At 40.8% G+C, this 17,633-nt stretch overlaps 1 protein-coding gene and 1 long non-coding RNA gene across 2 annotated transcripts; one reads left to right on the forward strand and one right to left on the reverse strand.

Annotated features, from left to right (window-relative positions):
• The first annotated feature begins 116 nt into the window (after positions 1–116).
• LOC137235981 (uncharacterized) lies at positions 117–5,116 on the forward strand. Its single transcript, XR_010948185.1, has 5 exons — positions 117–265; positions 3,232–3,462; positions 3,523–3,922; positions 3,979–4,081; positions 4,146–5,116. It is a non-coding gene; the product is annotated as an uncharacterized lncRNA (long non-coding RNA).
• LOC137235980 (uncharacterized) lies at positions 4,715–8,745 on the reverse strand. The gene is made up of 3 exons (XM_067758716.1): positions 8,682–8,745; positions 6,984–7,114; positions 4,715–5,093 (listed from the first exon to the last, which is right to left on the reverse strand). The coding sequence occupies exons 2-3, from the start codon at positions 7,096–7,098 to the stop codon at positions 4,876–4,878; spliced, it is 333 nt and encodes a 110-aa protein (XP_067614817.1). The 5' UTR covers positions 7,099–7,114; positions 8,682–8,745; the 3' UTR covers positions 4,715–4,875.
• Positions 8,746–17,633: the final 8,888 nt, after the last annotated feature.

The raw sequence follows: 17,633 nt of genomic DNA on the forward strand, positions 1-17,633 counted from the left end.
ACAAACAAATATTAACAATTTAATTACTCAAATTAAGAAACAGAAAAACAATATATACAAATGGAAAGTTAAAGTAAAAACTTCCGAAATTAACATTAATGAAGCAGAAAAAAAAATTGAATTTTTACATAACAGTAATTTAAAGCTCAAGGCAAGTTGGGGGCAATGAGCACCAAGCGCCAACATTACGAAACAGCGATTGATGGTGCAAACACGGAATTATCGGGCATCGAAAGAGCACTAGTTGCCTTACAAAAGTTTGAAGGTGAGTTGCGAATATAAATATGTATATGGGACCTGGAATCATGAAACGACCCTATTGTGCGAAAATAGCGTTCTTTGAGTGATTCTTATAGGAAATTTAACGCTCTTTCCAATGGAATAAACACTTTTCAGTTTGCAGTTTTCTATCTTTCTTAGTTTCTTCAAAAATCGCATTTAAAGTCAAATCGGACCACAAATACGATTTTTTGAAATATTTAGATCCATGCGCCACCTATCGGAGTTTTTTCTTATTATTGCATTGTCATCGGGTTCTGAACTATATTCAAGCTTGTAGCTCAGAACGGCCAACCGCTACACAGAGTGAAGCTAAACAGAAACTAAACGCATTTTTCTCAAAAACTTGTTTTCTCACAATAGGGTCGTTTCATGATTCCAGGTCACATATGTTAAAAACCATCTTTAGAAATATTTCGCATGATTATTTAGATATCACCATATTTTGTATTCTTGCTAATGAAATTGTATTATCTCGTCATCTTGTTTCCTTTTTTCTTTCCCCCTATTGTTTTAATGCTGATTTCTACTTGCTTAATCTAATAATCATATTTGTGTACGTATTATTTTTATTTTTACTACCTTTATATTAAGCCCCTTTCATGTTTGTCCCCTCATTTCCATACGAATTTTTGACACACGGAAAAGTCTCTTTCGGTAATTTCCCACTTGATACTAGAACATAGTTCAGATCTGGGGGACATTACAATGCAAGTGAAAAAAAATACGCTAGGAGGCGCACGGATCGAGATATACAGAAAATTAATTTTAAAATGTAAATTTTGCGATCGACTTTTAACTAATTTCTCGGTGATCCAGAGACTTGAAACTTAGCACATAGTTTGCGAGTCGATGGCACTACAATTCTTGGAAAACAAAATGCCGCCCGATGGCAGGCGAATCTTGCGATTTTTATGTAACTTCCCGGTGAGCTAGAGACTTGAAACTTGGGCTGTGAGTCAGAAGCCGGTGACAATACAATATTTGATCAAAAAAAAATCCGCTAGGTGGCGCATGGATCGAGATATTAAGAAAATTAGTTTTGATTTGTGAATCTTTCAATCCATTTTTAAGTAACGTCCCGGTGGCGTAGAGACTTGTAGTATTGACTGCTAAGGGACAAACTATAAATACACCTCTGAAATTGCTGCGCATAAATTTTGTCCTACTAAATTTCAATACGCATTATACTCAGATGCAACTGAAATATGTGTCTTTGTTTCACCCTCTACACTAATTCTATGTGTGTCCACAATTCATCACAACTAATTCAGCTATATGTTATACCCTATAGCCATCAAAGCGTTGCGTCTCCACTTTTCGGTACACCCTGTTGCTGTAGCTAGTTGTTTAACCACAGCCGCTAGATGGGTCTCCTAAGCATTATCTAAGCGAAGATACGCGTTTTTTTACACACGCAAACGAAACGTATACGCGCGTGTTAAAAAACACGGCTAATATTGCTCTCACGCCAATGTGAAATAAAACAGTGCCGTCCATAAATATTTTTCTTATACATATAAAAAAGTGAAGTTCCATCGTCACATCAAAAAAAAAAAAAAAACATAAAATTTTAAATTGCGATATGACTTTTTATTAGATGCAAATAAGATTTGATAGTGGATACATTCCAAATAGGTATCGCACGAAATAAGTCGCTATCAATAGCAAAAATGATATAGCAGTCCAAGCACTTCCCTCAGTGCACGATTTTTAAATATGTAAATTGAAAAGCTGAAAGCTGTAAAACTAACCATTGCAATACACAATGCAAATACAAGACACAAACCCTTGTGGTTAAATGCCATTATATCCAACAGATGTCGCTGGGTGATACACCACATCCAAGATAATTACCGGAACGGAAACGGTGGAAATTTTTTGATAAACCATTAGCTTAACGTTAAGGTGCATCCCTGTCTAAAACAAATAGTGTCACAATAAACTCTGAACTTATATATTTTTACAAAAAAATATCCACAATATCCACAAAAATATTTTTTTTTTTTGATATTCAGGCCAGTTCTGAATTCCAACTCGGAATTAAAAGTAAAACGACACTGATTTCGACTCGGTGTCTATTTGGTGTTCTCAACTCCGATTGTAAAAAATCGATTCGAAGTCGATTTCTAATCGTTTTCATTCCGATTCTATAACCAGTTTAATCAGCTGTTTTTGTTTATGTGTTTTAGTTTAAGTATCATAAAATTTTATTGTAATTAAAAAATGCCTGCAGGTATGGTTTTTGGATGCGCAGACGCAAGAAGACGTGCTACTGTGCGTGCGAATCGTAAAAATGCGCTGGATCGGAATTCAGAACAGGCCGACTTCATTTCGATCAGCATCGATTTGTTTGCCTAATAGATTTCTTCATAGAAGTTTTTAAAGAAAGATTTATTATGCCAATTTAACTCAAATTTAAACAAAAAATACACATAACTGTTCCACATAAAATGAAGAATTAAAAAAAAATCATTTGAAAGACAAATATCGCAACATTTGTGTATAATCAGCCAATTATTTTTCACTCCGACTGCTCAGAGGCAATACTTTTCAAACCGATAATTTTTGGTCGGAATCGACATTGAGAACACCAATCCATTTCGATTCCGAAGAAATTGATCGGAATCGGAATTCCGAACAGCCCTGATTATTTATATTTAGCACTTGCACAGTGTACGAAATTTTCCTCTTCACTGACAATAGCCGTGTTTTTTTATACACGCGTATACGTTTACGTTTGCGCTTGAAAAAAACGCCTATCCTCGCTTATACTGTTTTCACACAGAAACTTAATAATCTCATTTCACCTGCTAATGAAATCGTAAATTTTTTGCTTTCACACAGAAGTATCTGCTCGATTAGTATGACAGATGAAATGTCAAAATAATAATAACAATAATAAGATCGCGGATTTAAATTGTTAATAACAATAATATTTAATTGGTTTAGAAAAGTAAACGTACAATGCAGGAAAATAATTATTTAAAAGAAATATTTGTTGCATATACTGCAAATATGCAAGCTTTGCAATCGATGCAAGCAAGTTACGACAACGCCGTTGCTTTGCAAAGAAAACGAAAGGAGAAGAATTTTTTAATTTTGCAGCATCTGAGACGACAGCAGATTTACCTTTACGGGTTAATGGCAACGAAAGCCTCTCGGCGATTCCTCTGGAAATTGGTAAGTCAATTTATAGTTTATAACACACTGTCCGGTTATAGGTAATTCTTTTTATTATAGGGACGGCCCTCATCTTTCTGGGAAGTCACTTGAGACTGCAACGACGACAATTTTTTTAAGACACACTTCCGCATGCATCGTACCAGCTTTGAAACCCTCTGCAGCTTCCTAAAAAATTTGCAGAAGTCGGACACAAATTGGCGACTTGCGATACCACTTTCGAAACGGGTTGCAATTGCTTTATTTACTCTGGGATCAGCTGGAGAATACAGAGTGGTATCAGAACTTTTCGGAGTTGGAATATCGACGGTATGCAAAATATTATGGGAGTTCTGTGAGGAAGTTTACGAAGCAATGTCAGCGCAATTTATTAAAAAATTACCACCTACTCCAGAAATTATAGCTGATCTCGTGGGTGGCTTTCATCGTCTAGGTTTTCCACAATGTCTAGGGGCAATAGGTAAGGAATATTACATGTATTTATGCACATGTACGGGAATAACCATTTTTACATAGATGGGTGCCACATCGAAATAAAACCAAATGCAGAAGATGCAGTCGATTATTACAACTACAAAGGATGGTATTCCATTATATTATTAGCTGTAGTGGATTACAGGTAGGTACACTATGCTGTAGTTCTTGTCATGAATTGGTGCTAATTATGTTATTTTTCAATTTAGATATCGTTTTTTATATGTGAACATCGGCTCTCCAGGACGATGCAATGATTCACAGATTTATAATGCCTCTTTAATGAAGAAATTAATGGAAGAAAATGAACTACTGGCCGCGAGTAAAAAGGAAATAGGTGGCGTAAATATGCCAATATGCATCAGTGGAGACTCTGCGTTCCGATTTTCCACCACTTTGATGAAGCCGTACTCTTTTTCTATGGCGCTAACTGAAACGCAAAAGCTTTTTAATTATAATCTTTCAAAATGTAGAAGGGTGTCTGAAAATGGCTTTGGCCAGCTAAAAGGACGATTCCGTCGAATTGGAAAAGGTTTAGACAATAGAATTGGTAAGGCAGCTATTATAATTAGGGCATGCTGCGTCATTCATAACTTCCTAAATGAAATGAATGATAAAATAAATGACTTGTGGCTGGAGAGGTTCCAAGAAGTAGGAAGAAGTTATGAAAGACCGCAGTTTAATGTTGTGATTGGCGACAATGATCCATCTGCTGAAGAAATAAGAGGGGACTATGCAATTATTTTTGTACGTACATATTTTATTTATTATTTTTGTATGTTGTATGTTGATGACATTAATATTTAGAAATGTATGTGATATTCAATTTTTTTTATTTAAAAATGCCAATATGCCGTTTTTGAGTTCTTTATTGTCTTGGGCTATTTCTTTCAATGCGTTGGCCTTCTCTTCCTTAATTTTCATGACATTGTTTTCGTTTTATTCACTTTTTTTCATGTAATTAGTTATTTCCACTGACACCTCCTCAAATTTCTCCATGACTTTCGTGTGAACACTAACGTAATTTTTTTTCTTTTTAGGTTCGATCGCAGACGAGCCTGGTAGTGGCGATGGTGGTTTGGACCAGAGCTGCGGTGTAGAAGGGGTAGATGTCAATTGTGGTGATGGTGTTGAGGGTACTGAAGATGTACTTGATTCTGTTTAAAATAAAAATTTTAATAAAAATATGGCATGTTTTTAATATATTCGTAACACAATAAAAATATAAACCGAGCATATACATTGTTTCTCTGTTTTTTTTTTATTAAGTAGAAGAAAATGAAAAAGTTCTGCAGGGCGATATCAAAAGCCCTTGGAGTCTTGGCAGGAATACTGTTCGTGGTATTACATATATAAACCAATTTGCGGTTCTCGACAGATGATGTTCTGGGTCACCCTGGTCCGCATTTTGGCCGATATCTCGAAAACGCCCCCACATATACAACTACCACCACTCCCCTTTAAAACCCTTATTAATACCTTTAATTTGATACCCATATCGTACAAACACATTATAGAGTGACCCCTGGTCCACCTTTAAAACGATATCTAGAAAAAGGCGACCACCTATAGAACTATGCCCGCTCCCTTTTAAAATATTCATCGGACGTCACTGATCTCTCCAGTTTTTTCGTCTCGCGAAACCTGACATTAACTGCGACCTTATTTACAACATGGACGTCCCAAATGTCGACCATTTTAAACATCCACATCGATGGTTCTACGCTACCGACTGCCCTAAACCCCAAAATCTTGGGTGTAACGTTTGATCAGGATCTACATTTTGGTGAGCATGCAGCCGCAATTGTACCGAAAATCCAGAGCCGTAATAAAATTCTCAAATTCCTTGCTGACAGTACTTGGGGAAAAGACAAAGAAACGCTCATTACCATATACAAAGCAATTGCCCAGCCGATTGCATGCTACGCGTCCCCTATACGGTCGCCAAGCCTAAAATCTACTCACTGGAAGAATCTACAGGCCTGCCAAAATACTGCCCTCACAACCGCCGCGGGATGTCTTCTTATGCCCCCAGAACACCATCTACATAATGAGGCGAGAATACTCCCCATCAGGGAGAGAAATGAAATGCTAACCAAACAGTTCCTGTTGAATGCGCATAAACCTGGGCATCCTAACAGAAATATGATTGATGAGTCAACACCGCCCAGGGGCTTAAGGAGTCATCTCCGTAAGCATTATGAGGAAATACGGCACCGAGAACTCAGTCGTATGAAGCCAAAAAACACAAGCAGGTCCTCGTCGAACTCCATAAACAGGCGTCGGACCTTTATGCCGGGAATTGCCCGGTGAATCCAGTACTCGGGGAACAGTACCCAAAACTTGCGGAAGAGGAACGCATACTCCCCAGAGAAACGCGAGTCACTCTATCTCAACTTCGTTCTGGATACTGTAACAGGCTAAACTCTTACCTATCGAGAATCAACCCCGACATAGAAAATGTATGCCCCGCTTGCAATGTGGCCCCACATGACACCAACCATCTCTTGTAATGTGGAACCAACGCCTCTAACACCCCTTTCATTATGGTCCATCCCCTGTCGAAACAACAAGTTTCCTTGGGCTCCCGTTAGAGGACATTGATGACAATTTGTGATCGATCGCACCTATTGGACGGGGCGAAGCACTGCTACAACACTAACAACAAACCACCACCAAAAAACTTCGGACCTCTGTGCCAGAAATTATCCGGCGAACCCCGTTCCTATAGTCATATACCCTAAACTCACTAGAGGAAAGCAATGTCCCCAGGGAGGCGTACGTCACTCTAGCCCAAATTCGATTTGAATACTGTAACAGGATTTTGATGACTTGTGAGTAGTCCCACCTCTTGGATGGGGCAAAGCACTGCTACAACAACAACATCAACAACAAGGGCCTCTCGGCTGTTATCTGTTTGCGCGCATTACAAATCAATAGCAATACCCTTCCAGGTCTTGTAGTAATGCCGAGAGGCCGTCAAAAGTTTTTGTCGGAAAGGATAGCAATGGTTATGGTTGGCACACGATACACATATATATACATACCATCGATGCTCTCCAACATAAGTTCAGAAAATCGATTGGCCTTAAAGCCACCAATTATTTGATGCACTCTGGCATAAAACGGCCATATTGACGGTGATCCCCCCGAAGGACCCATTTCCGTTTTTTCTTTGCTAAAACAAATTATGTTTGCTTAGTCCCACTTTTAATTTAATTGATATATAAATATGGTAATTTATACGCCAGCACGACACTGCTAATACGCGTCCAATATCGAGAGAGCTGTCAAACGACGCGTCTTGATATCAGTATTAATAATCCGAAACCGGAAAATAAAAATTTTAACTCGTTCAAAAGATATTAATGAAAAACCGAAAAATGACCCGCGGGTCCCTCCGAAACCGGGGGTGAAATCCATAGTATTTTTGGTAATTGTTTCCTTTAGCTGACAACTGCTAAAACCCAACCAAAAAAATATCAGGACCACGAATCCGAGAGCGGAAATTCAAAATTTTATTTCTGTCAAAAGTTATTTCCAAAAAACCGAAAAATGGCCCCGGAGCGCTCCGAAACCTGGGTTGGGATCCATAGCATTTTTGCGCAGAACACCTTTCTACATTGGCGGCCTTTGGCCGCGCTTATAAAAAATTACCCTGGGTGAGTCCAACAACGGTTTGGACACCAAAACTATATCCTCGCAAAACACTATTACCCACAGTTTTTCTTGTGGGTACTTCAAAAACATCAAAACAACAACAACCACATGAAAATTTTCAATTGTTTGCAAATATCTCCAAAAGGAAATAAAATTTGGAATTTCCGCCTTCGGATTCGTGGTCCTGGGATCAAAACGCGTCTTTTGACACCTCTCCTTATATTTTTGGACGAGTGTTTTAGCAGTTGTGAGCTAAAGTAAACAATTACCTTTTTTGGTAATAGTCTAGTTGAGGGGTCGACTGCTAATACGCTACCAAAAATATCGAGAGGTGCCAAACGACGCGTCTTGACATCAGTATTAATAATCCGAAGGCGGAAAACTCGTTCAAATGATATTGACGAAAAACCAAAAAAAGACCAGCGGATACCTCCGAAACCGGGGTGAGATCCATAGTATTTTTGCGCAGAACACCTTTCTCAGTTGACGGCCTTCGGCCGCGCTTATAAAAAATATCCTGGGCTACACCATGCCAAGTCCGGGTGTGTGGTATAACCGGTGATGCACAATTTTTTTTTGTGGGTAGAAACACAACAACAACCACATGAAATTCGCCAACTTCAACTGCAAATATCTCCGGACATAGATAAAAATTTTTCCGCCATCGGATTATTGTTCTCGAGATTAATACGCGTCTTTTGACACCTCTCTCGATATTTTTGGTAGCGTATTAGCAGTCGACCCCTCAACTAGACTATTACCCCTTTTTTTTGCCGGAACACCTTTTTGCATTGGCGGCCTTCGGCCGTGCTTATAAAAAATTACCCTGGGTGGGTCCAACACCGGTTTGGAAACCAAAACTATATCCGCGCAAAACGCTTATGTTCACAATTTTTTGTTGGTACGCCAACATTACAACACCCACATGAAAATCGCCAACTTCAACTGCAAATATTTCTGGACAGAGATAAAATTTTTATTTTCTGGTTACGGATTATTGTTGTCGAGATTAATACGCGTCTTTTGACACCTCTTTGATATTTTTGGACGCGTATTAGCAGTGTCATGCTGTCGTATAGAATTACCATAAATATTTTCTTATCGGTATCGCTGGGTAAAATTTGCGATCTTGACTTGATTATCTCGAGCGGTGTAATTGTAGCCTAACTTTGCCAACTCGTTTGCCATCTCTTTATATATATGGCCATTCTTTCGCGAAGATCGAAGATCAGCAGCACGCTCTTCCCACAAATCAGGATAGCCACTTCGCCATCTCCAGGCCAAAACAATCGCTTTCTTTTAGGTTTTGCTGCTAAAGGAACAAAATTCATTTAATTTTTTTTTTCCATGTGTGTATATAAAAAGTATAATATATTAATTTACTCACTATCACCAGAGAGCGTAGATTAATAGGAGGGAGCATTGTAGAGTCGTTCATTCTCCATAAAGTGGGACGGCTACACCAGGAATACACCATACGTTTTGCCCCTGTTTCGTTTTCACCATCGTGATTAAAAAAGTCATGAGCCTGGGTATTCGCGCAATTTAGTGATGTAAATTGCATGGCGCTAGCGCCAATGCGGTGCCAGCTCAATGGTAGCTCATTGACGCAATGACTCCAAGCGAATTTTTGGCGCTACTTAGTAGTGAGTGCGTAGTACATTTCACTTGCGCTTTTGAGTGAAACGATTTTTGTGTGTCAGGCAGGAGTTTGGTGTTATTGGCGCTACTGGCAATGATGACACTGAACTGATGACGGTAGCGCTGGTGGTTCAGCTTTTGAATCAGAGAACGTACTGATGACCCGTGTAAATTATTATGGCTTTGGCTATTATTGGCTCTGACTTTGAACTAAATAAATGCTGCGGACATAACAACCAGAGTCATTTTTTAGATTTATATTTTAGATTTAATGCGCAATTAATATGGGTGTGTTTGAGCAGCCAAATAATAACAGAGTATTGCTAAAGTTCTGCTGAGTTGATGGAATGTAGCTAATTTCCTAGTGATGATCAATAGATTGTCAATATTTCGTTCAACGAACGTGCGAAATTGCCACATCTGCTCAAATTTTCCAAGATTTTCCATTGTTGATCTAACTTAAGCTGTTATGCCAATATTTTTCGGCCAGCTTATTGCAAATCGGTCATTTTTCCAAAAGCAAAATAAATGACAGCAAAGATTACAGAGTTAAACAGCCTTATAAAATCAGCTATGTTGAGGCGGACAGCATAGCAAAAAGTATGGTGAATTCCTGGTGCAGCCGTCCCACAATTTCCACAAAGCTTTAGAACTCTACAATGTACCATCTTATATTTAGAGAGTCTTTGTCGATAAAGAAATTGTCCAGATAAATTGTATCTCGTTTTTAACCGAAACGAAAGCTTTCGTTAACGTTAAAAACGTAAACAAAAACGTGATACTTTATGTTTGAATTGTGCTGGCAATGCTATAGCCATGGTGAAGCCGTAAGGTGCTAACAGCGAGCGGACATACACAGACAAACTCCATGTGATTTGTTTCTATAACTCGTTGGTGGTAATGTCAAAAATACTCTGAGAAATGTTCGTACTGTCAAAATTCACGAGAAAAGTTGCAATCAGCTTTGCCAGCATAGTTTGAAATTAATAATCAACATAAACGATTTGATTTCGTTTTGATATGGCAGAAAACGAAACAAAATCATTTCGTTAATTTGACGTTCTTAACGTTAATAAACAAACGAAATGACTTTGTTTCGTTTATTAACGTTAATTATCGTAACGAAATTATATCGGTTCGTTGGTTAAGCATACCTGTAATACATACATGAATAGAAAGCGACATATGAAAAAAATCGCCGCTAGGTGGCGCGGGTATCGAGATATTAGAAAAAGGTATGTGTGCTCCGATTAGGCTCATATTTGGAACACATATTACATACATGAATAGAAAGTGACATATGAAAAAAATCGCCGCCAGGTGGCGCAAGGATTGAGATATTAAAAATGCTCGTATTTATGGTCCGATTTGGCTCATATTTGGAACAAATATTACATACAGTCATATAGAAGTGACATCAAAATACTTTGGAGTTCGAGGAGGGACAAACATACGTGGCGCAAGGTCAATAAAATCTTTGGAAGGATTATGTATTGAGAACTTAGATTGTAATAAATAGTTAGGAAAGAGTCCTTGTAATAATGAGTCACTAAATGAACTAAATAGGATGAGAAATAATAGACAATTAAATAAAGACTAAAAAGTTGAAAATAAAATAATTAAAAATAAATTTTTAAGTTAAACGGTTTTATTGAAAACAATACTTGCATCACGTAACAATAGCCGTGTTTTTTTTTTTACACGCGTATACGTTTACGTTTGCGGGTAAAAAAACACGCTTATCCTCGCTTAGATAATGCTTAGGAGACCCATCTAGCGGCAATGGTTAAACAACTAGCTACAGCACAGGGTGTACCGAAAAGCGGAGACACAACGCTCTGATGGCCATAGGGTATAACATATAGCTGAATCAGTTGCGAAGAATTGTGGACACACATAGAAAACATAGAATTAGTGTAGGGGGTGAAACAAAGACACATATTTTAGTTACATCTGAGTATAATGCGTATTGAAATTTAGTAGCAGAAATTTTATGCGCAGCGATTTCAGAGGTGTATTTAAAGTTTGTCGCTTAGCAGCCGATATAAAGTTTCACCGTAAACGTATATAGAAGTAAAAAAAAAACACAGCTAATAATAGCCGTGTTTTTTTTTACACGCGTATACGTTTCGTTTGCGCGTTAAAAAAAAACGCCTATCCTTGCTTAGATAATGTTTAGGAGACCCATCCAGCGGCTGTGGTTAAACAACTAGTTACAGCAACAGGGTGTACCGAAAAGCGGAGACGCAACGCTCTGGTGACCATAGGATATAACATATAGCTGAATCAGTTGCGATGAATTGTGGACACACATAGAATACATAGAATTAGTATAGAGGGTGAAACAAAGACACATATTTCTGAGTATAATGCGTATTGAAATTTAGTAGGACAAAATTTATGCGCAGCAATTTCAGAGGTGTATTTATAGTTTGTCGCTTAGCAGTCAATATAAACTTAAGCGTAAACGGATATACGCGTGTTAAAAAACACGGCTAATACTAAAAGCTAGAAAATAATTAGGTAGGGCCTAGGTACTAGTCATCACACTCCTCATCAATCTAGGGCGTTGATCAGACAATTAAATAAAAGCGTTGGGCGCGTGAAATTTCTAAAAATGTGAGGCGTAGCATAATCTGATTAAGGTTCAGTTGATCTTACTTATGACTATCAATAGAAATGTGACGCGTCCAACGCTTTTATTTAATTGTGTAATCAACGCCCTAGATTGATAAGGAGTGTGATGACTAGTACTTAGGACCTACCTAATTATTTTCTAGCTTTTGATATTATTATTACTTCATGCAAGTATTGTTTTCAATAAAACCGTTTAACTTAAAATTTTTTTTTATTATTTTATTTATGCTTGTATTTGGACATTATATTCTCTCGCTTAATCACGGATCTTAACACGTATTACGGGCGCTGCATCGAATCATATGTCTGGCTGTTTTTTTAGCGCTCCTAAATTTTTTTGACCTGACAACCCTGGATTTTTATACCCAGCTGTATTTGTACACAGGGTATTATAACACTGATTGGATAACGGTTGGTTATACAGGTATAAAAGAATCGAGATAGATATAGGCTTCCATATATCAAAATCATCGCCATCGAAAAAAAATTTATTGAGCCATGTCCGTCCGTTCGTCCGTCCGTCTTTCCGTACGCCCGTCTGTCCGTTAACACGATGCCTTGAGTAAATATTGAAATATCTTAACCAAATTTAGTACACCAACTTATCTGAACCCAGAATAGATTGGTATTGAAAATGAGGGAAATCGGATGATAACCACGCCCACTTTTCCATATAACATTTTGGGAAACACAAAAATTCTGGTTATTTAGTAAATAATATACCTAGAATGTTGAAATTTGACGTGTGGACTGATATTGAGACTCTTGATAAACATTTTTTTTAAAATGGACGTGGCACCGTTATCTATCTAATCTAATCTAATCTAATATCTAATATCTAATATATATTATAAATGGCAAAGTTTGGATGTGAAGATGTTTGGATGTTTGGATGTTTAGATGTTTGGATGTTTGGATGTTTGGATGTTTGTCCAGACGTTTGTCTTTGTGACTCAATCACGCAAGAACGGCTGAACCGATTTGGATGAAATTTTGCACACATATAGCCAATAGTCTAGAAGGATCTACTAGCTATATATTTTTGAAAAGGGGCGTGGTCGCCGCCCCCTAGGAACAGTTATAATTTAATTATTATATTTTTTCGTCTTTGCGACTGAATCACGCCAGAATGGCTACACGGATTTTGATGAAATATGGGACACAGGCAGTACTACTAGCGAAATTTTGTTCGCACATGGAAAGAGGGGTGGGGTTCCCACGACCTCTTCGAGCAATTCCTTTTTAATAATTTTTACACATTATAACTTTACGTATACTGGCCTTCACCAATATCACCGACTCAAGGGGTTAAATAAGTCGAGGGCTTACAAAGTAAGCAGTGACACCCTCCGCCCCTTCCCCCCTTTATCACCCACTCTGGTGTAAAATCTATAAATTTTTATAACTCAATATAAATTTTCTCCTAAATCAATAGTTTTTGGTATCTGGCACATACAGATCGAGATCTAGACAATTTTGGAGGAACGATCAGTGGTCCTCTCCTTTTACCCCCGCCATCCGCCCTCCTTCAATTGTTTTTATTAGCACGCTTTTATTAACTTTACCTGTACGTTTCTATGTAACTTTTCATTCGCTCCTGCGCCTGCTGCCTTCTTAACATGGTTTTATAATTAGCTTCACCTCATATGGAGACCCTTCCGGGATCATTTCTGGATGGTTTTCGGGATCGGTCCGGGATCCCGCCGGGGTAATTACGGCACTTTTTCGGGACTATTTCGGGATCATTTTGGGACCCTTCCGGGATCATTTCTGTATAGTTTTCGGGATCCGTCCGGGATCCAGTCGGGGTTATTTTGGGACATTTTCGGGACTATTCCGGAATCATTTCGGGATTATTTCGCCATCATTTGGGGACCTTTCCGGTATCATTTCTGGATGGTTTTCGGGATCCGTCCGGGATCCCGTCGGAGTACTTTCGGGATCATTTGCGTACCTTCGAGAGATAAATTCTTGATGGTTGCCGGGATCATTACGGGACTTTTTCGGGGTTATTTTGGGTCCCTTTAGGCATCATTTCTGGACGGTCTTCGGGAATCGTCCGGCATCCCGTCGGGGTAATTTGGGGACTTTTTCGGGATCATTTGGGGGCTCTTCCGGCATCATTTCTGGATGGTTTTCGGGATCCGTCCGGGATCTCGTCGGAGTCATTTGGGGATCATTTGGGGGCTCTTCCGGCATCATTTCTGGATGGTTTTCGGGATCCGTCCGGGATCTCGTCGGAGTCATTTGGGGACTTTTTCGGGATCATTTTGGGACTCTTCCGGCATCATTTCTGGATGGTTTTCGGGATCCGTCCGGGATCCCGTCGGGGTCATTTCGGAACTTTTTGGCGACTTATACGGGATCATTTGGGAACCCTTTCGGCATCATTTCTGGATGGTTTTCGGGATCCGTCCGGGATCCCGTCGGGGTCATTTCGGGATTTTTTCGCGACTAATACGGGATCATTTGGGAACCCTTTCGGCATGGTTTTCGGGATCCGTCCGGAATCCCATCAGGGTAATATCGGGACTATTAGGGGATCATTTGGGGACCTTTCCGGCATCATTTCTGAATAATTTTCGGGATCCGTCCGGGATGCCGACGAGGTCATTTCGGGATTATTTCGGGATCATTTGGGATACCTACCGGCATCATTTCTGGATGGTTTTCGGGATCCGTCCGGGATCTCGTAGGAGTAATTTGGGGACTTTTTCGGGATCATTTGGGGGCTCTTCCGGCATCATTTCTGGATGGTTTTCGGGATCCGTCCGGGATCTCGTCGGAGTCATTTGGGGACTTTTTCGGGATCATTTGGGGGCTCTTCCGGCATCATTTCTGAATGGTTTTCGGGATCCGTCCGGGATCTCGCCGGAGTCATTCGGGGACTTTTTCGGGATCATTTTGGGGCTCTTCCGGCATCATTTCTGGATGGTTTTCGGGATCCGTCCGGGATCCCGTCGGGGTCATTTCGGGACTTTTTGGCGGCTAATACGAGATCATTTGGGAACCCTTTCGGCATCATTTCTGGATGGTTTTCGGGATCCGTCCGGGATCCCGTCGGGGTCATTTCGGGATTTTTTCGCGACTAATACGGGATCATTTGGGAACCCTTTCGGCATGGTTTTCGGGATCCGTCCGGAATCCCATCAGGGTAATATCGGGACTATTAGGGGATCATTTGGGGACCTTTCCGGCATCATTTCTGAATAATTTTCGGGATCCGTCCGGGATGCCGACGAGGTCATTTCTGGATTATTTCGGGATCATTTGGGATACCTACCGGCATCATTTCTGGATGGTTTTTGGGAGTCGTCCAGGATCCCGTCGAGGTCATTTCGGAACTTTTTCTCGTCTAATACGGGATCATTTGCGGACGCTTTCGGCATAATTTCCGGATAGTTGTCGGGATCCCGTCACGATCATTTCGGGACTATTAGGGGATCATTTGAGGACCTTTCCGGCATCATTTCTTGATAGTTTTCGGAATCCTTTCGGGATCCCGTCACGGTCATTTCGGGACTATTTCGGGATCATTTTGGGACCTTCCCAAGATCATTTCTGGGTGGATTTCGGGATCTGTCCGGATGCCGTCAGGGTCTTTTCGGAACTATTAGGAGATCATTTGAGGACCTTTCCGACATCATTTCTGGATAGTTTTCGGGATCCTTTCGGGGTCCCGTCAGGGTCATTTCGGGACTTTTTCGGGATCATTTAAGGATGGCTTTCAGGATTCATCCGGGAACCCGTCAGTGTAATTTCTGGACTTTTCCGAGACTTTCGGGATCATTTGGGGTCCCTCCCAAGATCATTTCTGGATAGATTTCGGGATCTGTCCGGGATCCCGTCAGGGTCATTTAGGGATGCGTTCGAGATCCCGTCAGGGTCCTTTCGGGACTTCTTCGGGACTATATCGGGATCATTTCTGGATGGTTTACGGGATCCGTCCAGAATCCCTTAAGGGTCGTTTCGGGACTATTAGGTGATCATTTGAGGACCTTTCCGGCATCACTTCTGGATGATTTTCGGTATCCGTTCGGGATCTCGTCGGAATCATTGCGGGACTTTTTCGGAATCATTTGGGACCCCTTCCGGCATCATTTCTGGATGGTTTTCGGGATTTGTCCGGGATCACGTCGGGGTTATTTCGGGACCTTTTCGGGGCTAATACGGGATCATTTGGGGATCCTCTATGGGTCGTTTCGTGACTTTTTCTGTTTTATTTCGGAACATATGGGGACCCTTCCGGCATAATTTCATGATGGTTTGCCGGATCCATCAGGGTCATTTCGGGACCATTTTGGGATCATTTGGGGACCCTTCCGAGATCATTTCTGGATCCGTCCGGGATGCCGTAGGAGCCATTTCGGGATTTTTTGTAACTTTTCCGGGATAGTTTTTGAACCCTTCCGGGATCATTTCTGGATCTGTGCGGGATCCCATCTGGGTCAATTCCACACTATTTCGGGATCATTTTGGGATCCTTCCGGAATCATTTCTGTCTGGTTTTCGCGATCCGTCGTGGATACCCTCGGAGCCATTTCGGAAATTTTCTGGAGTATGTCGGGGTCATTTGGGGACTTTTTCGGGATCATTTGGGGGCTCTGCCGGCATCATTTCTGGATGGTTTTCGGGATCCGTCCGGGATCCCGTCGGGGTAATTTCGGGATTTTTTCTCGACTAATACGGGATCATTTGGGGACCCTTTCGACATCATTTCTGGATAGTTTTTGGGATCCGTCCGGGATACGGACGTGGTCATTTCGGGACTATTTCGGGATCATTTGGGGTACCTACCGGCAACATTTCTGGATGGTTTTCGGTATCCGTCCGGGATCTCGTCGGAGTCATTTGGGGACCTTTTCGGGATCATTTGGGGGCTCTTTCGGCATCATTTCTGGATGGTATTTGGGATTCGTCCGGCATCCCGTCGGGGTCATTTCCTGACTTTTTCTCGACTAATACGGGATCATTTGCGGACCCTTTCTGCATCATTTCTGGATAGTTTTCGGAATCCTTTCGGGATCCCGTCAGGGTCATTTCGGGACTTTTTCGGGATCATTTAAGGATGGCTTTCAGGATTCGTCCGGGAACCCGTCAGGGTTATTTCTGGACTTTTCGAGATTATTTCGGGTTCATTTTGGGACCTTCCCAAGATCATTTCTGGAAGGATTTCGGGATTTGTCCGGGATGCCGTCAGGGTCATTTTGGGACTATTAGGTGATCATTTGAGGACCTTGCCGGCATCACTTCTGGATGGTTTTCGGTATCCGTCCAGGATCCCGTCGGATTCATTGCGGGACTTTTTCGGGATCATTTGGGGTCCCTTCCGGCATCATTTCTGGATGGTATTTGGGATTCGTCCGGCATCCCGTCGGGGTCATTTCGGGACTTTTTCTCGATTAATAGGGGATCATTTGCGGGCCCTTTCGGCATCATTTCTGGATAGTTGTCGGGATCCGTTCGGGATCCCGTCAGGGTCTTTTCGTAACTATTAGGAGATCATTTGAGGACTTTTCCGGCATCATTTCTGGATAGTTTGCGGGATCCTTTCGGGGTCCCATCAGGGTCATTTCGGGACTTTTTCGGCATCATTTACGATTGGGTTTCAGGATTCGTCCGGGATCCCGTCAGGGTAATTTCTGGACTTTTTCGAGACTATTTCGGGATCATTTTGGGTGCCTCCCAAGATCATTTCTGGATGGATTCTGGGATCTGTCCGAGTCATTTTGGGACCAGTAGGTGATCATTTGAGGACC

The sequence above is a fragment of the Eurosta solidaginis genome, unplaced genomic scaffold (genome assembly GCF_040869045.1).
Source record: "Eurosta solidaginis isolate ZX-2024a unplaced genomic scaffold, ASM4086904v1 ctg00001171.1, whole genome shotgun sequence".
In the NCBI taxonomy this organism is placed as follows: domain Eukaryota; kingdom Metazoa; phylum Arthropoda; class Insecta; order Diptera; family Tephritidae; genus Eurosta; species Eurosta solidaginis.